Here is a 23,914-nt window from a genome sequence, read left to right as displayed (position 1 = left end):
GTCATGTTTTCAGGATTTCCACTATTTTGCACAGGTGATTTGATCAGTTTCACTGCCTTAGTAATTACCACAGCCGTTTCATCTGAGGGAAATCCTGAAAACATGACCTGTTGGTGTGCCTCGAGGACTGGAGTTGAGAAACACTGGGTTAGATTTATCTGTGGATCTCCAGCTAGGCAACCAACTGCTTGATTGCCTGTGAATTAGAGAAGCACCAATAAGTGTTGGACCTGCCATCTAGTGGACACTGGGGCTCCCTACAATGAAACTTGAATCATGATGTATTGAGGTATCCTTTTCCCCCTGCGGGTGATCCAGTTCTTCTGGGGGGACTCCCCTAGTGTTCAGCGCCTGGGGCCCATGTGGACAGACTCCCATCTTCTTTTGATCTGTTTTTAGCCCTGCCGCAAGGTGCAACCTTTGAAGTGAATCCATCACGCTATTCCCTGAAGAACCCAGACACGGCGAAACATGTCAGAAACACAAGCATGATGTTGACTAAATGTTGTATAATATCTGAGCATAATACCAAATGGTTGTACAATTGGTTTTTAACAATCATGTTTAAATAAATATTGGGATTTTTAACTTCATATACAACTTTTTGTTGTATCATGTGATTGAGCATCTTAAAAGTCCCCTATCCCTTCCTACCTTTGAAACTTTCTATAAATTGGGATGCTGGTGCCATATCTATTGTACCCCTAAGGTCATGTCCACATAACTCTTTACAAGCGCGTTAACACTTGGTGCGTCAAGCACTTTAGGGTCAATCCACTTACATGGCCAGAATAAATGATTATTCTGGCCAATTAAATGAATCAACTCCCAAGCACTTGATGCATCTAAACTAGGGTGCCCATGTGCTCGGGACTGTCCCGCAATTGCCATCTCTGTCCCTGGTCCCAGGCACCTTCATTCCAGGACAATACAGTGTCCCGGAATGAAATAGAGGTCACAGCCACCAAGTACTAACTAGTAATTACATTTCTCTACACTTCCGGAACTGGTTGCTAGGGCCGGCCCGCCTGACGTCCAGCAACCAGTGAAATCACAGAGTCTCAATCTCTCAGACAGTGAGGCCGGGAGCAAGGCCCGCACTTAGTGCTGCACTGCTGTCTCCACCCTCCTCGGCACCTCCTCCTTCTCCGGCACCCAGCAGCAAGCAGCAGGGACTGGCGTGATCTTCCCTCTCCAGGCAGTGTCTCCTCTCCACCCACCTCCTTCCTCGGCACCCACGGCCTGGCACCCAGCAGCATGCAGAGGGAGTGACAGCAGCAGGGACTGGTCATCTGGTGTCTGTTCTGTGTGCTGTTGCTGGATCAGATCAATGGCTGCCCGAGTGCCTGATTTCTCCTCCTTTTGCCCACAGCCCGACTCACTGTCTGAGGGACCACTCAGAGTCACCAGAGGGAATATTGGAACTTGTAAGGTGAGGGAAAAAAGTAATAAAGAAGAAGGTGACAGTCACACAAGTGGACACTGGACAGTAATGAAGGTGACACAGGGAAACATGGGTGGCAAGTGACACAGCTGTGGGAGGCAAGTGGCATACTGCATCTGATAGCAAGCCATGGGTGGCAAATGACACACTGCATCTGGTGGCAAGCTACGGGTGGCAAGTGGCACACTGCATCTGGTAGCAAGTGGCACACTGCATCTGGTAGCAAGTGTCACACTGCATCTGGTGGCAAGCTATGGGTGGCAAGTGGCACACTGCATCTGGTGGGCAGCACAATGGTGTAGTGGGTAGCGCCTAGCAGTAAGAAGGATTGCTGGATCGAATCCCAACCACGACACTACCTGCCTGGAGTTTGCATGTTCTCACTGTGCCTGCGTGGGTTTCCTCCCACACTCCCATGGCCCTAGTATATGAATGTGAGTTGGGGACCTTGGATTGTGGGCTCCTTGAGGGTAGGGACCGATGTGAGTGTGCGATGTATGTGTAGAGCGCTTCTTAAATTGATGGCACTATATGGGTACCTTAAATAAATAGCGATAATTGTAGACACGCACCCACACTCACTCAGGTTGAACTGGATGGACTGGTGTCTTTATTCAACACACTGCATCTGGTGGCAGGATACAGGTGGCAAGTGGCACACTGCATCTGGTGGCAGGCTATGGGTGGCAAGTAGTACACTGCATCTGGACTACGGGTGGCAAGTGGCACACTGCATCTGGTGGCAGGCAATGGGTGGAAAGTGGCACACTGCATCTGGTGGCAGGCTATGGGTGGCAAATGGCACACTGTATATGGTGGCAGGCTATGGGTGGCAAGTGGCACGCTGCATCTGGTGGCAAGTGACAAGCTCAGGGTTCCCACTGATTCTGCATTATGGTGAGTTGAACTATTTCATGATATATTACAATGTGGTAATAGAAATAATGTGATTTGATCATCCTGACACCATATCTAGCATGGTGTGGGGATGATTTATGTGCTAACACCAGCCAGTCACCCGATAAGTCACGCCAAATTCCCTGTCATCCCTGAGACTACATTGCCCCCCCCTCATTTTTGGGGGGGAAGTTGGATGTCCCTGAATGGTAGTTTGGAAATGTGGTCACCCTATTTTAAACGTGCCAAGTGTTTTTGTTCTGTCAAAAAGCTGCTGCCAGGTGGAAAATCATTTAGGGGAGCTGGGCAAACACCCTGTGGGCATGGAGCCAAGGTTCTACTTGAAGTGCTGGGCTCCTAGAAGGCTGGCAGGAATAATGAGGTCTCTCTGACATTCTGGTTTGGGATCTGTCAGCAGCCAGGCCCCTGGCATTTTTATGATGAGCTCCGCCATCATTGTGGAGTCCATCCTCAGGACTATCTGCATCTCCCCCTCTGCGTTCCACAGTGACGTCACGTCAATCCTCCACACCCGCTCAACGACCACAATCTGGCGCTGCTGTAACCTCCTTCGGAAGCGTTTCTAGGCAACCGCAGAAAATCCCAGCCTATCAGAGAAAAGTACGGCTTCCAGCATTCTACGGTTTCCACGACAACGGCAGCCGGAATATCCGGCGTTCCGGGGTTGCTAGGAGACGCAGATTCGAAGTGCAGCAGAGCGGCCTCTTTAGTTGTAACTGTAAAAGTTTTCACCTGGCTGAGAGGTGTGTGCAGACCGAGCGACGGGACGGTAAGTGAGCCTTCCCTTCATTATACGGAGAGCAGAGCCAGGGCTGGGAGAGGTTCTTCAATGGAGCTCGTCACTGCTCTGTCCATTCCTGTACATCATAACAGTATAAAGTTCTAATTATACTGCATGGCTGGCAGGACTGTGAGTATGGGGTAGGTTGTGTGCTGGAAAATGCATAGCAACAGACTGTCTTTTATTTCCTTTACAATGGCAAAGCTTATTCTAAAAAATGCAGCACTTGGAGTGAGACCACCGGACATCACCCTCATGACTTCCTGGAGTAAGTAATGATCACCACCAAGGAGTAAGGGATCATTCACACCAGATGCAGTGTCAGCACATTAGCAATGCATGGCAACCCAAAAAGTAATGGTTCCCTATGAATGCAGTTCACACCAGTGCGCTGCATTTGCCCATCACAATGCAACACAACAAATGCAAATGGTCAAAAGAGCGCATAAACGTAATGCACTGCGAGGCAAACAGGGGAGAAACGCATGTAAAAGTATGGAAATGCATTACAAAGATGCAACACGCATGTGGTGTGATATGAATGAGCCCTAAAAGTGGTCACTCATCACCTTTTGGCTAAGATCAAGTGTAGTATCTGTTCTTATCAGTTGCCAGGAGGTGGCGCTTGCTTCTGTCCCTGATCTACGGCGAGGTGGTATCAGGGATGGCGGAGGCTATGCAAAAGCTGCTGGTGTAAAGGTAACCTGGAGCGGTTAGTAGCCGAAAGGGAAGCCTTCTGATGGGGATGGAGAACCATTGGGTCAGGCCAGAGGGTCGGGTGCCATGGCCTTCTGGCCTAGATTGGGGTAGCTCTAGCCCCGGTCAGTTTTTCGGGAGAGAACACGGGCTCCTCTTTCCCACCGGGGGAGCGGTTAGTATTTCCCGAATGTAATTAGGTAGGAGGGATGGGAGTGACGGTGAGGTCTGATGGTAAAGGGCTCTCACCAAGCTTCCAGAACTTCAGGCCTTCCTGGCTGGGGTGGGGGCTGCTGTGGTCTGGGTTGGTGGTCAGGGTTGCACGAAAAGCCAGTGGTGAATGTGCCCCTGAAGTGGCAGTTCAGGGGTGCTGTACAGTCACACTGTTTCGGCACTTGATTTATGGCACCATGGTCACTTCACCGCAACACAGGTTTTTTGCACCTGCCTCTTGGGCCGAGCCTTTTGGCTAGGACCAGGGGAAATTTTTATTCCTGTCCAGAGGGCCGGCCAGTGTATTACACAATGGTCACTTTTCACTCTCCCACTTCCTTCTCCCCACTTTCTTTTTATTTATCCCTTGTTTGTCACTTTTTTGTATTTTTTTGTTTGGTGTATACACGTTTTGTCACTGTGTGATGAGTAGAGTGTGGGTCCTCAGGCCTACTCTGAAAGTCTTGGGAGGGGGTGGACATGGCCCTCTGGCTTGGTTCGCCTTCTCTCATGGGGTCTCCCTTCGGGGGAGTCCCACCTAGTACCTGGGTGGGTCTGTTTCGGCAGACCTTCCAGAGAACGGGGGTCCGTCTGGTTTTGGCCAGATGGACACAAGTGAAGTACCTCAGTCCCCGTCTGGAGCCTAACGCCCCGGGGGATCAGGGTAAGGTCCTTCCCTAGTGGAGGATCAGTGTAACAGCCGTTGCACATTTTTGTGTGTCACTCTCTATGTGTGTGCACTTTTTTGGCACCGGGTGGAAGTTTTTGGGTGTGTTTTGCACTCTACTGGCTTTTCAAAGAATAAAAAGAGTGGTAACTCATCACCAGATGGTAGGACCCCAAAATCACAGGTCAGTGTGTGTATAATAGAGGATTCCCGAGTCACCTCAGTCCACATCCCCCAATCCTGACTTCTGGAATCCAGTCCTCTCACAGCATTTTCAGGAATATTCCTGGAAGCGCAGGGGGTGGAGCTTGGGCACTGACATCACACATTGTTGCTCGGCTCGCATGCCGGCTTTTAAGTCTTTTTTAAATAGTTTTTGCAGTAAAGGTTCCAAACAATTCCCCCGCCGTTGGAGATTCTCCTAGGAATATTCTTGAAAATGCTGTGACGGTTTCCATAATCCTATAATGCCAGGAACCGCAGGATGTGGATGGGGATGACCTGGGTCCCCTCTATAACATACTGACCTCGACGGAAAAAGTCCGATGGGGCATACACACGGTCGGAAAATACGATGAAAAGCTCCTATCGGACTTTTTTCTGACGGACATTCTGCTCGTGTGTACGCGGCATAAGATTAAAACTGAATCACAATTTACTGCCAAAATTAACACTGGTTAACACTGACTCTTATGCCGCGTACACACGGTCGGACTTTTCGTCTACAAAAGTCCAACGGACGCCGACGGACTAAAGCTGGCTGGTAATCCGATCGTGTGTGGGCTTCTCCGGACTTTCAGCAGACTTTTTCAGCCTCAAATCCGACGGACTTTAGATTTGAAACATGCTTCAAATCTTTACGTCGTAACTACGACGGACCCCGAAATCCGCTCGTCTGTGTGCTAGTCCGACGGACAAAAACCCATGCTAGGGCAGCTATTGGCTACTGGCTATGAGCTTCCTTATTTTAGTCCGGTGTACGTCATCACGTACGAATCCGTCAGACTTTTGTGTGGTCGTGTGTAGGCAAGTCCGTTCGTTAGAAAGTCTGCTGCAAGTCCGCCGAAAGTCCGCCGGAAGTCTGTCGGACAGGCTGTCGGACTTTTGTAGACGAAAAGTCCGACCGTGTGTACGCGGCATTACCCTAATGAGTGGACTACTTAATCAAAAGCAGTCAAACACGCTTGAAATTCCTCCACTTAGATTTCACCATACATGGAGAGATAGATTGTATGAACACCAATAGGATCCTCCTTAGACAGACTCTCATCACATCAGGACATCATTTAAATAGGTATAAAAAAATGTAATTGCGCAGTATTTACTGACAAGTACATTTATTAAGAATACAGCAAAGGCCAGATTACTCACAAACAACGCAGTAAAAAACGCATTTCAATCCAATAAAAACTATCAATGTTTCCATTCAGTGTGATGGCCGGCTGTCGAGCTTGGCAACGTCACGTAACCCTTATACTTTATGCCAGTGGTCACTACTTGCCCTTGGAACTCACTAGGGGGGTTTCTGGTGGTCTCTTACCAAGCGCTGCAATTCTAAAATATTATTTGAAGGTCTACATTGATTATATACTGTTACGATTCTGCTTTATTGTGAATTATATTAGTACACACTTCATTGCTTCTTTATATTGTTTGTCCTCTTGATAATAAAGTGGGCCCATCATGGGACACAAGCCAGCATTACAAAATTACATTATTATCTTGAATGGCAGTTATCTGCAATAAATAAAAAAAGACTGCTTCTTAGCCTCCTCTGCCTGCCTAGGTGACCCTACGTTCACACCTATACGTTTTTTAGTGCGTTTTGCGGTTTGCAGAAACACACTACAATTTATTTAACATGGTTTCCTATGGTACTAGTTCACATCTATGTGTTTTGCGGCCAGTGCGTTTTTGGAAAGAGCGGGGACTTTTTTCCCAAGATTTGCAGCTAATAGACTTCAATGGAGCTGCACCAGAAACGCAAGTGGTGCATTTGTGATTTTTGATGTGTTTTGCTGTTCTTATTTTACCACTGTATATAGCTGGTTGCTAAGCAGGGAGCTAAGAAGCCGGCCGCTGTGTTCTTAGCAACCGATGAGTCATCAGCTGTTAGCGGGGTTCCCCCCCCAGCTACATGCCAGGCCTTTTGGGTCTAGTATGGATTCGGAGGGGACCCCTCCATGCCAAAATAAAAAAAAAAATCCATATAAGACACTTATCTGAGAATGCCGCCTGGCAGGTAAGTAAAGGGATGGGATGAGCGAGTACCCCCCTGAACCATACCAGGCCGCATGCCCTCAACATGAGGGGGGTTGTTGCTTTGGGGCAGGGGGGCTTTGCTCCCCCCACACCAAAGCACCTTGCCCCCATGTTGTCAGCCTCTTCTCGACAACCCTAGCCGGCTCTTCCTGCCATCTCCTCCTTCAGCTGGCTCTTCCCGCTGTCTTTTCCTTCCCGCCATCTCCTTCTCGAGCTGTCTCTTCCCACCGTCTTCTTCCCGCTGTCTTTTTCCCACCGTCTCCTCCTCGAGCTGTCTCTTCCCGCTGTGTTCTTCCCACCATCTCCTCCTCGAGCTGTCTCCTACCGCTGTCTTCCTCCCACCATCTCCTCCTCGAGCTGTCTCTTCCCGCTGTCTTCCTATTTCTGCCTCTTCCTGCTGTCTTCTCCTTCCCGTCGTCTTCCCCTCAAGCCGTCTCTTCCCGCAGCCGCCGCCGTCTCTTTCCGCTGCTGTCGTCTTCCTCGCTGCCGGTTACCCGCTAATTTTTTTTAAAAAGCCGCACTTGTTCTGTTGATGCCTTCATCTGTTTTGTTGTCGCCCGCTCTCTACCGACTGTTATATAACCATGGGGCGTGGCCATCCAATGACATCACTCGGAGAGCCCGCTCCTTGTCACAAACGAATGTTTAGGAGCAGTTGGACGTTTTTTTCAGCTGCCCCTGAACTCTCCTCTGTGTTATCTTATCAGTACATGTACACAGAGTCGTTTATAGTCGTTTCTAGGCAATTGAGTTTAGAAGCATTTTTTGGAATGCAAAAAAATGCGTTCAGGAAGGATGTTCAGAGGCATTTGAAACGCCAAACACCTGTAACAGCTTGTAAATGCGTGTAAACACGGTACCCCCCGTTTAGCCGCATTTAGTTTTTCAGGCGTTTTTCATTTTTGACTATTTGAGAAAGAAAAGTTTCTAAACGCAAATAAACACGTACATAATAATAATAAACACGCATGTAAACACGGCTAAACGGACGTTTTTAAACGTTGGGTACTGTTATGTTAAATCGTTCAGGAGAGGTTGTAAAACGTCCCGTGTACATTAAAGCGGGATTCCGGCCAGCGAAAATTTTTTTTTAAAGTCAGCAGCTACAAACACTGTAGCTGCTGACTTTAAAAAAGTACATTTACCTGTCCTGGGTGCCCACGATGTCGGCCGCCCTGTCCCTCGGCTCTCGGGTCCTGGCACCGCCATCCTAACTAAGGGAAACAGGCAGTGGAGCCTTGCGGCTTCACTGCCAGTTTCCTGCGGTGCGGTGCTCTGTGAATGGCCCCGTGGTTTTCTGGGAACACACACAGTTCCCAGAAGGCAACGGGGCCGCTCGCAGAGGAACAGGACACGCCGTGGAATAGGAAGAGGCAGATTAGGAAGACTGACTAGCAACAAGGGTTCAGGTAAGTTTAACATTTTTTTTTTTTCAATTTTTTTAGGATTTTTGGTGCAATTTTTTTTTCAGGGTGGCCCTGAAAAGTGATTCTTAAAAGCAAATAAAATTTGAAAGTGATTGCAAGGCTCAATTTATTAAATTAATGAAAATAGCAAACATGTTATACTTACCTGCTCTGTAATTGGACAGAGCGGCCCCGAAACTCCTGTTCTGGGGTCCTCCGCTGGCGCTGTCTACTCCTCCTCTTGTCCGGGTGCCCCCACACCAAGCTGCTTGCTATGGGGGCACTCATGCAAGCCCGCTCTTTCCTCACAATATTTGATCAAGCACAGTGAGAGCCAATGGCCCCCAATTAGTGGTAATTTAGTTATATTCCACAAGAAAATATATGATACTCATTATAACCCGAAAGTTCATACTTTAACTGAAGCACACTGAGGGACAGAGGGATGTTGTAGGCACTTGACCAGTTTTACTGATCCCCCATTTGCCAATTAAGGCTGATCGATGCCCAATTAAGCGGCCTATTCAGCATCTGGAGGGATCATCAGACTAATCACCCCTCAGGATCCCTCCAATTCTCTTGGTTCAGTACACATGTTGTTCAACAGTACCAAACCCTGATAAAGGGGGAGCCTTTGAACCCCCAAATAGTATTGGCATTCTATGATAGAATCTGAATCTAGTCTAGGCTCTAAATGTTCATCTTTTGTTTTTTTCATCCTTGTGTACCTAGTTTTTAATTTCCAAAACAAAGAAAAAGTTTTAGATATGATACACTAAGGCTGGGTTCACACCTCCGACGGATGCGGCTCGTAGCAGGGGTCCGGTGCGTCCATGTTCTCTGTTTCAGGGAGGAATCGGGGCCAAAATTTTGTGCAAGCCGCTCCATAGAGAGGCGGTCACAATCTCCTGTCATGCGAATTGGATGCGGAATTTGCATAGATGTGAACCAAGCCTAAAAGCTTGCTGTGCAAAATTGGTTTCTGGCTTCAAAAGCACTCATTATCAAATATACTTTAGCAATAATATTAGGCCAGATTTAGATGGAAGCCTACACAGGAGGACCTCATGTAAACTCAATGCAGAGAGTGTTCTTAGTGGTAACATAACCAAGGTCCATTGCACTAAAAAGCAAGAGTATATACCATACAATTCTGCACTAAAATGTTGTTATTTCAAACACCCACTTGTGTCTAATCTAAAGGTTGTCCAACATGTATTCATACCCACTGTGGTAGACAGTGCTTGCCTGTCCTGCTACAGATATCACATATACACGGCAATTAATAATAGCCTGATTAGACACACAGGACCTGCCACCAGTGCTAAGTGATTAATTAGTGTGGGTATTTAAAATCTTTGATGGAAAACTAATTACTTCTACAAAATTGAAATGTCATATCCTATCAAAGTGTGAAAGGCATTTGTTGTTTAATTAGATGAGCGACTTATTATAGTGAATATCCAAAAAAAGTGTCATAAAGGTTTATTTTTTTCAGTTATTTACGAATCACTGCAACATAGAATTATAATGTACATGGAAAATGACATATTTATTTTGAACCAATCTACACTATAATTATTGCTTACTGTATATAAACCACTGAATGCTTTTTTTTGTTACTCATTTAAACACAGTACTTTGAAAAACCAATTAGTTTGAGTATGCAAACTATGATTTATCTAGGAATTAGAAGATGGACTGTATAGTGTTGGACAAAATATTACAGGTCAAAATAACAGTCGTAGGATGCAGAAATTGTCTAATCAAAGTTATTAAAGATGCAAGCTTTCAGGAAAACTTAGATCCCTTCTTTAGTTTTTATACATATAAAGTCTGAAGATCTGCTCTAGGTCAAAATAAAAGTTACTTTGTTGTAACTATTATTGTAACAATGTGTTACAAGTGCTAAGAGTTATGTTGAAAGGATATCTGTAGATTATTGTACATATATCCTTTAGACCCCTTTCACACTGAGCTGCTTTACAGGCTCTATAGCGCTAAAAATAGCACCTGCAAAGCGCCTGTAAAGTGCCTCTCCTTTCACTCCAGAGGGCTTTCACACTGGAGCGGTGCACTGGCAGGAAGCTCAAACAAGTCCTGCAGGCAGCTTCTTTGCAGCACTTTAGGAGCGGTGTATACACTGCTCCTAAAGCGCCCCTGCCAATTGAAATCAATGGGCAGTGCCACTGCAGCGGTGCTTTGCAGGCGCTTTTAACCCTTTTTTGGCCGCTAGCGGAGGTTAAAAGCACCCCGCTAACGGCCTAAAAGTGGTGATAAAAATAGCGGCGCTTTACCGCCGGCGCTGCTCAGTGTCAGTCTGTACAATTTTTAGATCACTCTGGTTTTGGCACTACGAGTAAAAAACAGCTCTTGTAGAAGCTACGTAGAACAAGGCTAGCTGTGAGACAAATGACAATCAGATGTGAGGATACTATACTTAGCATAGAAGGGAAAGTGCAGTCCGGATAATAGTACACCCTAAAACTGCCCTTTAAGTGTCCTGTAGCACAGCTGAGATTCTTTTGGGCATAAAACTCCAGCTTGTTTTCTGAGGTGAGCTTGCCATGTGCAAATCAAACAGCTGGTATATTCTATATGCCCTGAAACTGAAAAGAGAAGCAGAGATTCCCTAGAATGTTATTATACAGGATTTATATGGCGCCAAGAGTTTGCGCAGCGCTTTACAGCATGAGGGCAGACAGTACAGTTACAATACAATTCGATTGAGGACCCTGCTCATTAAAGCTTACAGTCTAGGAATGTTAGCTGGGTATGCTGCTGCAGATGCCCCCTAATGTCCCAAAAGTCTGACGAGAGATCAGAGGAACTGTGGGGACTGTGGTAAGCAAGAGGAAGCAGATACAGCTGTCCTCATTGTTTTCTTCTTAAATCAGTTGGTTTGTAATTCAGTGCAAATCCTAGGCCCTTCAGTGGAGAAGTGTGGGTAGAGAGGTCCTAATGACTCGCCACACACTGAAGACAGTTGCCCAAAGAGACATTTAAGCTCTTTATGATTAGCGGATTCCACATTATTACAAGAGCAACTAGCGTCTGGTTCATCCATCTTAATTAGCGTGAGCTGTTTAAGCAAATCAAGAATCCAGGTATTAGTTTTTGATATTATCCAAAATAGTTGTGGTACAATTAGGTACAGAGATACCATATAGAGTTTGCTGATGGTCCTACTAACATATTTACATCTGGCTAGGATAATTCAATAGCCTAAACCTCTCTGTTTATTAATCAGCAGCCCAGAAGTCTGAATTTTATGCATTTTTCCTTCTCTTACTTGTCCAAGAAGCACACAATTTCAAATGGGCAGACTCAGTTCTCTATTCTGAGGCTCAGTTCCTACAGTGCCCTTCTGGTTCCTTCAGGGGTGCCTTGGCAAAATGCCTAAAAATTGCCCCAAATTGCCCAAAATTTGTCAACAAGCTAGGAAGTGAATCAAGCATGCATTTTTGTTCCACAAAGCACAGGTTTTTATTGTGTAGCATTACAACCTTGGGCACTGTGAGGCCCAATGAGGTAATTGGTTGTTAAAGAGGATGTCAAGCACCTGGATCCTTGTTTGACCCTCTCCTGCACCTCTCCATCAGCACTGGGGTCACTTTAACGACCTTCTGAGTGAGGCAAAAGAGAAACACTGGAATACTAGTCAGTACCAGTTTGCAAAAGTATATTAGCTTTGTAAGAATAAATCACCTCAAATGCTGGGTGTCCTACATGTGTGGATGTTGCTGTGTTGTGCAAAGCTATTTGTTTAGTTCTTTACATTTTAGAATGGAGTGCCTCAAGACTGTGCGGAATTTTAAAGGGTGCCTTGGCTGAAAAAAGGTTGAATAACACTATTCTAAAATTATTGCTGATACTTTATTCCATGCATAAGGAGCTTGAAGTGATCCTCTTCCAAGAAATCTGTTTTGAAATATTTACTGTTGGTATAGCAGCAGCCCTGAATCTAAAACCAAAGAGATCACCATCACATTCCACAAATCCTTATCGACCTCAGTAATGGATGTTGACCACTTTCTGCCCGCACTATACCCGAATGACAGCCTCAGTTCTTGGAGTATGTCCCATCAGGCATGCTCTATGACCACTGTGTGCTTTGGACACAGCTGATCACAGATCGAGGTAAAGGGCAATCACAGCAGCCCTTTACCGTGTGATTAGCTGTGTCCAATCACAGCTGTCACAATGTAAACAGTGGTTTGCAGCTCTCCTTTCCTTACACGAAAACAGTGTGTGAGAAAAGGAGAGCTGATCTGTCAGGCCACAGTGAGTACACCATTTACACTGATAATCAGTGCAGCCCAATCAGTGCCCATAAGTGCAGCTTATCAGTGGCCATCAGTGCTGCCTATTATTGCAGCTTATCAGTGCAGCCACATCAGTGCAGCATATCAGTGCCCATCAGTACAACCTCATCAGCGAATATCAGTGAGGAAGAGAAATAACTTCTCTGCAAAATTTTAGACAGAAACTAAGAAACACGTTTGTTTGTTTCTTTCAAAATATTTGGACGTTTTCATTTATTTAGCACAAAATAAAAAACCCAGTGGTGATTAAATACCACCAAAAGAAATCCCTATCTGCCAGTGTTGCATGACAGTAATTGTCATTTAAAATGTGACAGCACTGAAAGCTAAAAATTGGCCTGGGCAGGACGGGGGTGAAAGTGCCCGGTACTGAAGTGGTTAAACAACACTCTGAGGGCCACTACCTGTTTATTAAGGTCTCACTATGTAACAAAATTACCCATTGTCGATTTGTATGTACTAAACCAGGAGGATAATAAATCAGTTATAGTACACATATCCTGGTTCAGAGACTTTGCTGAGAGTTTAGTTCTTATGGTACATAACTGACCATTGACCTCTCTAAGAACAATAAACACAACCTCCTTAAAAAATAATTAACTTACAAATGATCAACACTTGCATCCTTTCCCCTAAGCTAAAAACTATACATTTTCCTCCAATACTCATTGAACCTACTAGACCAGCCTTTCTCAACCTTTCCAACACAGAGGAACCCTTGAAATGACTTTCTGGTCTCAGGGAACCCCTACTAAAAATGACTATTTCTACAACTCATGATACATTAGTGTGATGGTCAGTGGGAAGAATGCTCCTTACACTGGGGGTCATTGGGAAGAATTACCTCCTTACAGGTAGCTAAAAAGATCAATGGTGTCAGTAGGAACTTATCTGAGAGGCAGAAATTGCTCATTGCTCAAGGAACCCCTAACAACCTTTGGGGGAACCCTAGGGATCCATGGAACCCTGGTTGAGAAACCCTGTACTAGACACTAGATACTTCTTTACTAGCCATAGTACATTAGCTTGTAAACCAACTGTTGACATACGATCTTTCATCAAGCCTGATGACACCCTTGTTTTTCTAAAACTCAAGGTGCTCAACAAAACTTGTGACAAATGATTCTTTTCTTCATGATTTAACTTCCCAGCAAGCTGTTTCTTAAATAATATGTAATTTCATAAAAGGTCATAAAAGGTCTCTCCGCTTATGCACTACTTGCATTACAAAAAGAATCTTTGAAAGCTTTCCTACAGCTCAGCTGGTTTAAACTTAAAACAAGAATATTCCAATGTTATTGCCAAAATTCTTAACCAACCACAGGCTTTAGAAATTGCAGATACATGTCACCTGTCCCTGGAGACTACAGTACAATTGTCTAGCATTAGAACCATAATTCTTTGAATCTTATAACGTGTTATGGTAATTTTTAACAAATCTTCTCCTTCTAATAGTCAGCAAGAGATCTATGGATCAGCATATACTATATAATAAGCCTATATAATAATACATTTTGCCTCTCTGTAAGCTGTGTTTGAAAAGGAGAAACTTTGACTAAAAAAAAAAAAAAGACTCCTTTGGGTAAAAATTATGGGTTGATTCCAAGGTTTTATAAAACTCTCAGATTTATAAAACGTATAGTAACTAACTAATCAAATAAGCCTTTCTCTTGTTTCTAATATAATTAACTTTCCCCAATGCCCTTACTTGGAGGCCTATATTTTATTAAAACCAAAATCCATCAGGAATGGTACAGTATGTTAAAATGTTGGCCTGTCCCCTTAATCTATATTCACACGGTTGTATGATAAATGCATGGCTTCCAGGCTTTAATGATCAGTTGCAATTCATCTCCAAAAGAGGGGCTATGGATAACTCAATTAAAACTTGTTACTAAAACCTAAAAAACTAAGTTCCTCAAAAAGTGGGACTTTAATGGACCAGAAATGCTCAAGGAGTAGAGAATTTTGTAAAATTACAAATTTATTACAACGTATCAACAAAATTAATGCAATTGACACACGTGATAATGATGAGGACAAACATGGAAAACAAACAAAACAAAAAGAAGGAAAGCCCAGATCAACTGTCATAAAGACAGAAGAAATCCAACGCATTTCAATGAATGAGGTAGAGATCTTCTTCAGGGTAAATGGGCTGACATTTTCCAGATCAATACATACAATCTATAATATCAATAAATACATATTACAAACACATATTAAAAGTCACAGTGTGACAACTTATATCATAAAAAACAAGAAAGAAAGGAACGAAATGTGCATGTATCCATACTGACCTCATGTGTCAATCGGAAAAAAATTCCTAGCTCAAAAGATAAAAGCAGACTAGAACGCCAATGAAGCACCATGTGGTCAGAGCAAAGGGGAAAACGAAGCCATAGCCATCTCAGAAATTCCCCCCCCCGTTTGTCTGACGCGGATGATGCCATGGTGAGCAGACGCTGGACCCGGTCACGTGACGGCACCATGTGCTGCGCCGCCCGCCCACTGACGCATGAAGGACAAAGGCGCACGGCAACAGACCGTGCATCAGAGCCTGAAGTAAGCTGCCGTAACCGCCCCTTCAGCGGTCTGTGCAGCCTGGGTGCGCCAGCTGGAGAACAGAACAAACGAACGCAAGGGGAAAAGGGGAAGGAAAAAGCTCAGTTATGCTATGGAAAACCATGGACAGAGTTGTAAAAAATTACATTTAAAAGGCAGCCGTCAGAACTGGGAACAAACGTAACTAAAATGAATGGGCATATACTGCAATGATAGGCCCTGGACTAACCACAGTGGATGTCTGCACAGAAGAGAAAATAGGAAAAGGAAAAAAATGAGATAAAGAATATTCAGAAAAATCAAAAATATATAACTATAGTATAATGGCAATTGACACATGTGGTCCATACGGAGACCCGACCACACTGATGATAGTATGATTTGTCAAAAACCGAGTACATATCATACAACACAATTGGTAAACTGGCAATCCAATACCGTATATAATGGCAGAAATATGGTATAAACCATTATTGCAAAATTTACACCTATAAGGGACTAATACAGTAACAAATGAGTCTGAAACAAGATGGCTGAGGGAGCTAGTTGTTTTCTGGACCACCCGAGACTAATCCCTCCAAGAAAAGGTTTATAGGATATTGTCTTGTTTAGGCCAGGAAATGTGCTGGCATTGAGTCAAGATTCAGCGTTGTTTGCACTGTAACAGTGTCTTATTCCAATCCCCGCCTCTAAGGCCTGGGTGTCCTCTATCAAGTATTAGAAATTGCATCCATGGGAAAGAGCCTCCAATACCACTCCGGGTGTTTTTTTAGTGCCAGGTCAGGAGCAATCTCCCACAGCACCGTGCGCCCATGCACCAATATAAGTACATCTAGGTCACTATCGGAAAATAGGATGCCTCACGCAGTGTCATTAATCTATCACAATATCCACTTAAAGAGGAGTTCCCATTTAAAAAAAATAAATAAATAAAAGTCAGGAGCTACAAATACTGCAGCTGCTGACTTTTAATTGGACACTTACCTGTCCCAGGGTCCAGCGATGTAGGGGATCGAAGCCCCGCTCGTCTCCCCCTCCGTTCGGCGGCATTGTGGCTTCACAGCCGGGCACCCACTGCGCATGCAGACACGTGGAACCAAATTTCCAGTTGCTGGCTCAGTGATGTCATCAGTACAGTCATCTCCATAAATGAGCCTATTCCTTCACTCAGACTGAAGACAAGATGTCTTCAGAGCCAAGCTAATATTTTTCATCCCTTTTGGTCATGTCCCATGCTGACCCATTGTTTGTTTGAGATACACATGTGGGCGGGGCCTACTCTCCCTGCACACTAGTGTACTCTTCTCATGGAGTGCTCTCATCAGTGCCCGGGATGAGGTGGAGACTGCGGTCATGTAAAAAGTCTAAAATTAAGGCAGTTCCTTGACTTAGAGATGAGCCTTCACTTTGTGCAGCAATCAATACATAGTTCCTCTGAAAAGCAACTTGTCCCATGTCACTACAAACTGTAACTTGGATGTTGCATTAGGAGGGACGTGCTCTGCCTGGGCCCACTCCACCAGTCCAGCGTACCTCTGTTGCCTCACTCTCAGTAACAGAATCGGGTCCCACCATGCACCTAGCGCAGACCTCATCTGTGCACTCATTAACTCTTCCACTTCCCGTACCTTGTGACCAGGCCAAAGATCTCCATAATGCAGTTTTGGATCTGGTTGCTATCGGATACCAACTGCTAGGGAGGGAGCCAGACATCGCCCCCTCGCTACTGGAGGAACTTTAGCTTGCTCCTTCACTTGATAACCCATAGCAACTACACTCTTCTTTTTTGTCTTACTGAGTTAACCCTTTATCGTGCTTTTTCTTCATACCCTGTTGTGCTTTACAGACCCTGGTTCTTTAGATACATCAGAATCTACTTGCACTCCTTTGAATAACTTCAAACCAGACTCATAATGGTTATTATACTTTACTGAAGAAGTGTGGCACAACAGTTCAATATGAACAATGTCTTTTCTCTAACCCTAACTATATTAGTGTGACACCCAGGCATACTTCCATGAGATAGGCGTCCATGATGGCATTGTCCATGACTTGGATGTCCTTGAAAGTTCCGGTGTTTTCAGCAGCAGTCCCAATTCCACAAACAAAACCAACCAGTACAGGAAGGAGAACCAAGAGCCCTGGACTTCAGCCTTCCCCCTTTTTAAAGTACAGGTGGGCTGGCTAGGACCAATAAATCTGGGAACTAAGCCTGCAACAATTAACCCTTATCCCGGCCTGTGCCAGTCACTATCTCCCTAGTAGAAATACATTTCATAAACAAAAATCATAAAAAACCTGTGCTATTGTGCTTAAATAAAAACATTAAAAAAAACATGAAAAACAGCCGTAAACTCTAGTTTGATATAGCACAGTTCCAAAGCAAAATATTCCTACAAAGAGTTGCGCTAAAAGGTATTGAATCAAACACAAAAATAAGAAAAAATTACATTATTGTCCCAAAAAGGTGAAAAAAGAGTCTTGTGATAACATCCACACCATCCGACACCTTAAGTATTGGGATCCAGTGTTATTCCCCTCCACCACAGGCAAAATGGTCGCTTACCAGATTGCACAGACCTCCTAACACGGAAGGTCAGTGTCACTTGGGGCTCTAAACCCAGCCAGGGCCTTTAGGCGCCCAGGAGTCTCCAAAAACGATATCAGAAATTATACCCAAAGTATAGAAAACTCGCCATAGTGTAAAAATCCTTAAAACTTTATTGTAAACATAAACGATTGCACTTACGAGAAGGAGAGCATATAATCACATTAGAGTCAGGTTCAAGCTGACCGGCTAATTGCGTTTCATCATAAGATGACGTCGCCCGGGGCACATGTGATTAACCAACTTGAACTTTGTAATGCGATTATATGCTCTCCTTCTCGTAAGTCCAATATTTTGAGGATTTTTACACTATGGTAAGTTTTTTATATTTTGGGGATTGTTTGTGATATCATTTTTTGGATGGGGATTCCATATGCCCTAAGAGACTCCTGGACGCTTAAAAGCCCTGGCTGGGTTTAGAGCCACAAGTGACACTGACCTTCCGTGTTAGGAGGTCTGTGCAATCTAGTAAGTGACCATTTTGCCTGTGGTGGAGGGGAATGACACTGGATCCTACTACTTAATACATTTCAACCTGCCTACACACATGAAACTGTGGACAGGCCTTGGCCCAATACCACCATCCACCTGGCGAGTATGTCTTCTAGGATACCTCTAGGATACTCCTGCTGCAAAAACTCTTTCACATTAAATGCTCGAGAAAGCATCCTGCTACTATAGGGAGACCCCAGCGTCCCCTAGTAACAACTGTTTTAGTTTTGTAAAAAAACAACCCCCCCCCCCCCCCCGCCTCCATTTTTAACTGTTATTGCATTAAAGATTGTTTATTGTGTGTTATTGGAAATGCAAAATGAAAAAGAAACAGCTTTCAAAATATGCATTTATATGAAGAAGACAGAGAAATGGTGCTCATTGCACTGTCAATATCCCATTCAGGATTCAGCAAAAAAGGACAATGACCAGCTATTCCTTGGTTTCCATCTTAACCTATGTGGTTTATTATGGCTTTAGTTCTACTACCAACTCTCAGTATGCACAGATGTTTTTCTTCAAACGCCTCTCCCTAATTTAAGATAATTTGGCTTCCAGTTTCAACACTATTCCCTCCATCTAAATGGTTGCAAAAACTTTACTATAGTAGCCAACATTTAGAGATTCATTTTACTGCCATACCAGAACATCTGACTTTGTATCACTCCTAATAACAGCATTACAATATGCTAAATATATACTGGGTGGGTTTCTGCAGTTTACAAGTTGTTTAATAATAAAGAAATAAAAGAAAGCATTAGCAAAAATTGATTTTATTGTGTGCAAAAGAGTGGTACATTTAAATTACTAGAGACAAATTTGCAAAACCTATCATATGGACATCTTTTCTTGTTACATGTCTAGGCACCATGGCCTGTACAGTTCAGGAAAAGGACTCTGAGTTTGAAGATTCGGCAGAAGAGGATCTTGGGATAAGTAAGATGCGTTTTAACTTATTTAATGATTTAGGATTTACTTTCTGTTCTCATCCATAACTGCTGCCAGATACTTCCTGTAGAAATGGGGGAGAAGGTGGTCTTTGTATTCTTGCACTGTTTATTGACTGACGATTAATTACAGATATGCCAGTGACCCTTCTTACCTCTGAGAAGATGGATGAAAGACACAGAGACCATTGTGATTACCTCCTGGATGCTATAGATGAACAACTTGATCAGCTACAGGTAGGAATATTGTAATTAAGCGTGTCTGTGTTGCATTAGGTGCAACAGAAAGAAGTGACCTGGGAGGGAAGACATTCTTAGTTGAATAAAGGTTCTGAATCAATTTATTCTTGGTGACTAGTTAAGCAGGAGATTGTTTAAGTCAGGCATGTCAAATTGAAATGAAATGATGGGCTATAATAATCAGAATTAGCCTTCAAAAGAGTCATGCTATTTGGACTGATGGCCATACATACCTAATCCCAGAAAAGATTATAGCCATAGTTAACATTCTAATATTAATTGCAATTTAGCTTATTTTAGGAAATGACCATAAGACATTTCCCTACATATTCAGCTGCAAAATCATGTAAGAAAATCTATCCTTTAACCAGCCAAAAACAAAGAAGGAGCAAAGAGGCAGCACAGAGCACAAAAAAGCAAGTTTGACATGCCTGGTTTAAGGTGCTGTAAGTAAGAATTAGGTGGCAGTACACTCTCTTTTGTATTTTTACCTTAATATATAGTCATGCTTAGTTACAAGGGTTGAGAACATCTTGTGTTGGCCCCATTGTCTAAGGGAAAATGTTAGGTCTTTGTATTATTGCCAAATCTTTCTGACTTCAGCTTGACTATAGCTTGTCTTGTCTTCTCCTACTAAATCAATTCACATTAAAGAAGAATTCCAGGTATGGATAACTTTGCATATGTCATACCTCTGGGGTCCACTGTACTGTACTACAGTGATCTCCAATAGTTGTTCTCTGATTGGAAAAGGTGGAGAGGCGGCGCAGTGACGTCACACTCTCCACCTCATCCAATCACATAATGCTTTGCATTCTTTAAGAAAATGCAAAGCATTCTCTGAATGAAGCCCAAAACAAGTGGGCAACCTGCTCTGTTCACAATGCAGCAGGGCAGCCACTCTGCATGGGACCCAAAAGCTAGTGGAGATCTCTGTTGTAGCAGTGTCATCTTTACTGATTTTCAGCTTATAGAGGGATCCCACGGGCATGGTCTATGTATAGGTATACTGGACCTAACTAATTAACTATGTAACTATGTAAAATTATCCATACCTGGAAATTTTTTTTTAACCAGAAATAGTCTGTGTTTGAATGATTGTCAGGAAACATTTAAAGAGAGAATATGGTTGCTATCATTTCTGATCTTCTGAAAATGCTAGTTGTCTGGCTGTTTCTGATCACTTTTTTGCCCACAGTCCAAGAACAATCTTGCAGAAAACAGAGTAAAGTTACACATCCCATCTGTGTACTTGCTCCCCAAATTTTCTTACATACTTTCCTCTAGAGTGCTGCTGGAGCATACGTAGTTGTCTGTCAGGGATCTGCAAGAGGACATTCAGTCCAAAACCTTTTATTTTATCCTGTTTTGCTTGTAAAACGTAACGTTTTCTGACATTTTTTTGCATTATTCCATGCATTGTTATACTTCTCAGAGGAAAAATCCCTTTATCACTCTATTTGTTTTTCAGTCATGCTCCAGTTTCAAGGCTTCTCTCAGAAACACTGATGAGACCAAAGGCACAAGTGCAGCAGGTGAGATCCTTCAATGCAGTATAAAACCCAAAACCAAAAATGTGATATATTGCAATTTACCAATTCTTAGATGTGGTGGCTGCATTTGTTTTCTTTTTTTGGGCATTTTTTTCCTGTATTTTTACCTGGTGATCCGGACAGTAAGTCTGGTATTTTTCAACTTCCCTTAACAGACCAAGCTGTCCAGCAAAAGTGACAGTTAGTGGGATGAGAGAGACCATTTAACACTGGCATATTTATATAAAAATGAGTACAAAAGGAAGTGTGAGCCAGACAAAGGTATATAAATATCCTTATGTTGGCACCATCCCACTATTGAATATATTGGACCACAAAGTTAACCCTATGAAGAGGGGAGCCTTCAGTATTCTTACTTGAATATTGGCATGCTTTGTGTATTTCTTTAGATTTGTGAAATAATCCAGCATAAAGCTTTGCCTTTGTGTAGGAGTTTCCCGTAATAAAGACCGGTCACTGCTACTCTGTCTCCTTCTCAGTAGTGTATTCTGGTTTTGTGCTGCCCTAGGCCTGACTAAACTCGTGCACCCCCTAATTTAAATATGACCTACCCCTTCCTGTCAAGGCCACACCCCTTGCTGTTTAAGACCCAGCCTGAAATTTTTGAGTGGGGACACTAATTCTGAAGGCCTGGAAGCAGGGGGGAGGGGGCAATGGATTCCCTTACTTTGCATATATTTGCTCTCACTTCCTGTTTGGCTATTGGGCAGGAAGTGAAGGGAAATCTCTGTAATTGGACAGGGATGGCAAAAAATAAACTGACAGGGGCTATAACCCTCCCTTATTCTATCCAAAATGAAAAAAAAAAGTGTTGCCTATAGTTCTACTTTAAGCACAAATTTCTGATAATTTTATGGAGGGGACTAAAAAGATATAACCATGCCAATGGTGCAGCAGAAAACATTAAAAAAATTGAAAGTTTGAAACTATGAATTTAAAGTGTATGTTCTGGGAACTGTTATGTAGTCATAACACAGTATTATGTAATCCTAACATATTCCCTTTGCTAGGGTGACAAACGTACACAGCATGTTTGTCACCGTAGGACAGGGTGTGTGTAATGGCAGGATAAAGCACTGGGCACTCAGGACACTTCTTGAGGTGCAAATGTGCTGTAATTGTTTAGCTCTAATTGTTTAGGAGTTGGCAGTCAGCTGGCACTCAGTTTGCAGAGTTTATTATCACTTTAAGGCCTATTCTGAGCTGGCATACAGATAGATGCAGGGGCTTAGAATGGGGCATGTTTGTGCTGGGAAACTGATTTCAGTGTGACAGTATCCCACAGGACTCCTTGGTTACAATGAAGTCAGGAGCTGCCAGCCTCCTAGCAACCAGTGACCTCTCCCTGACCCCATTCAGCTGATGCCTCATAGCTTTTCCCAGGTAGTTGAATTTAAACATATCGGTGAGGATGTTGGCTGATGTAATTACCCAAGTTTGACAATGGCCATATTTGGATGATGATGGGAATCTCCCAGCCTGCAGCTGAATAGACTGGTGATTAGCCATTGGTTGTTATGATGCTGTTGGCTGCATAGCTGACAGTGTCCTAACAACCAGTGATGTAGGAGCACATTGACAGTGGGCAGAGCTTGATGGGAAATTCTTGAGAGGCTATTCCCCCATCAGGTCCACCCAACTTGTGATTAAAGAAGGACAGCAGCGGCAAATGCCATAGCTATTATTCAGTCCAGTAGCATCTATGGCATCTGCTTTAAATCACAAGGGAGGTGGACCTGATGATAAACTAGTTCCCTATCTGGCTCCTCCCACTCCACAACAAAACTTCTCTCCTGCTGTGCCTGTTTGTGTGATGGGTGCAGTGGCTGGAAAAGGATGTCAGTAATACTGATTTTGTGATTTTATCAGCCTCAGCGTTTTTGAGCTGCACTGAGGATGGAGTCCACAGTACATGAATCTGCCACAAGCACCGACATTTCTTTTTTACTCAAACAAAAAGGTTTTTATTGAGCATAAGAAATAAAAACATACATGTACACCACATTACATATACTGATATACCTCTTACTTACACAGTCAAATAAAGCATTACTAAACATCATAAGGTACTGCCTGACAATCACCATTTTGCAATCTTTAAATTGCTTTGCAGGTATTCTGTCAATTGCTAGAATATCCGGTTAATAAGCAGGTCTAGCGGGGGTAAACCCAGCACATCTATCTAGGAGGACCATAATTTGTCAAGTTTGCCTCGTTTGCCCCTGTGTTGATAGATAAGTTTCTCTAGGTGGATGGTTTCACCCATTTGATTAATCCATTCTTGCACTGTGGAAGGTTCTGTAGACTTCCAGTGCCTCAGAATCATTTTGCGGACCTGTAAGAGAGCCCTGGGAATAGCCTAGCCTGTCTAGGAATTTCCTCTATTGGGAGAATGTCTAGAATACCCAGTAAGCAATGTTTAGGTTCCTCTGGAATCTGGACTTGAAAGACTCTATTAAGAGTATCTATAACCTTCCTCCAATATAAGTGTAGCTTTGGACATCTCCATAAAAGGTATATCAAATCCCCGTGAACCCTACAGCATCTGGTACAGGTGGAATCCAATCGCACCCCTATGTGGGCCAATCTAGCCAGTGTATAATATACTCTCAAGATTTTATATAACTGCAACAGGTGCTGAGCCACATTCAGGGAGCACTGAGGAACGGCCTGCAGGGCTTCCTTGCACTGTTCCTCCTCAAAGGCCCCGACATCCTGCTCCCATTGAGACACCACCTTGAGAGGCAAGTCCCGGAGGAAGAGATTGAGTAGCATAGCATAACAACATGATATAAAC

At 43.6% G+C, this 23,914-nt stretch overlaps 1 protein-coding gene across 1 annotated transcript in view; it reads left to right on the top strand.

Moving 5' to 3' along the window:
• Positions 1-2,932: 2,932 nt before the first annotated feature.
• The window catches only part of LOC141139271 (uncharacterized), a 141,930-nt gene continuing 120,948 nt past the window's right edge, over positions 2,933-23,914 (top strand). Inside the window, exons 1-4 of the mRNA XM_073625230.1 lie at positions 2,933-3,131; positions 19,242-19,313; positions 19,458-19,561; positions 21,036-21,099. Of these exons, the coding sequence (XP_073481331.1) occupies positions 19,247-19,313; positions 19,458-19,561; positions 21,036-21,099 (235 nt within the window). The 5' untranslated portion in view covers positions 2,933-3,131; positions 19,242-19,246. The remainder of the gene's footprint in view (positions 3,132-19,241; positions 19,314-19,457; positions 19,562-21,035; positions 21,100-23,914) is intronic.

The sequence above is a fragment of the Aquarana catesbeiana genome, linkage group LG01, assembly GCF_042186555.1.
Source record: "Aquarana catesbeiana isolate 2022-GZ linkage group LG01, ASM4218655v1, whole genome shotgun sequence".
Taxonomy (NCBI): Eukaryota; Metazoa; Chordata; class Amphibia; order Anura; family Ranidae; genus Aquarana; species Aquarana catesbeiana.
Note: the sequence above shows the minus strand (reverse complement) of the source record. Positions and strands in the feature narration are given on the sequence as shown.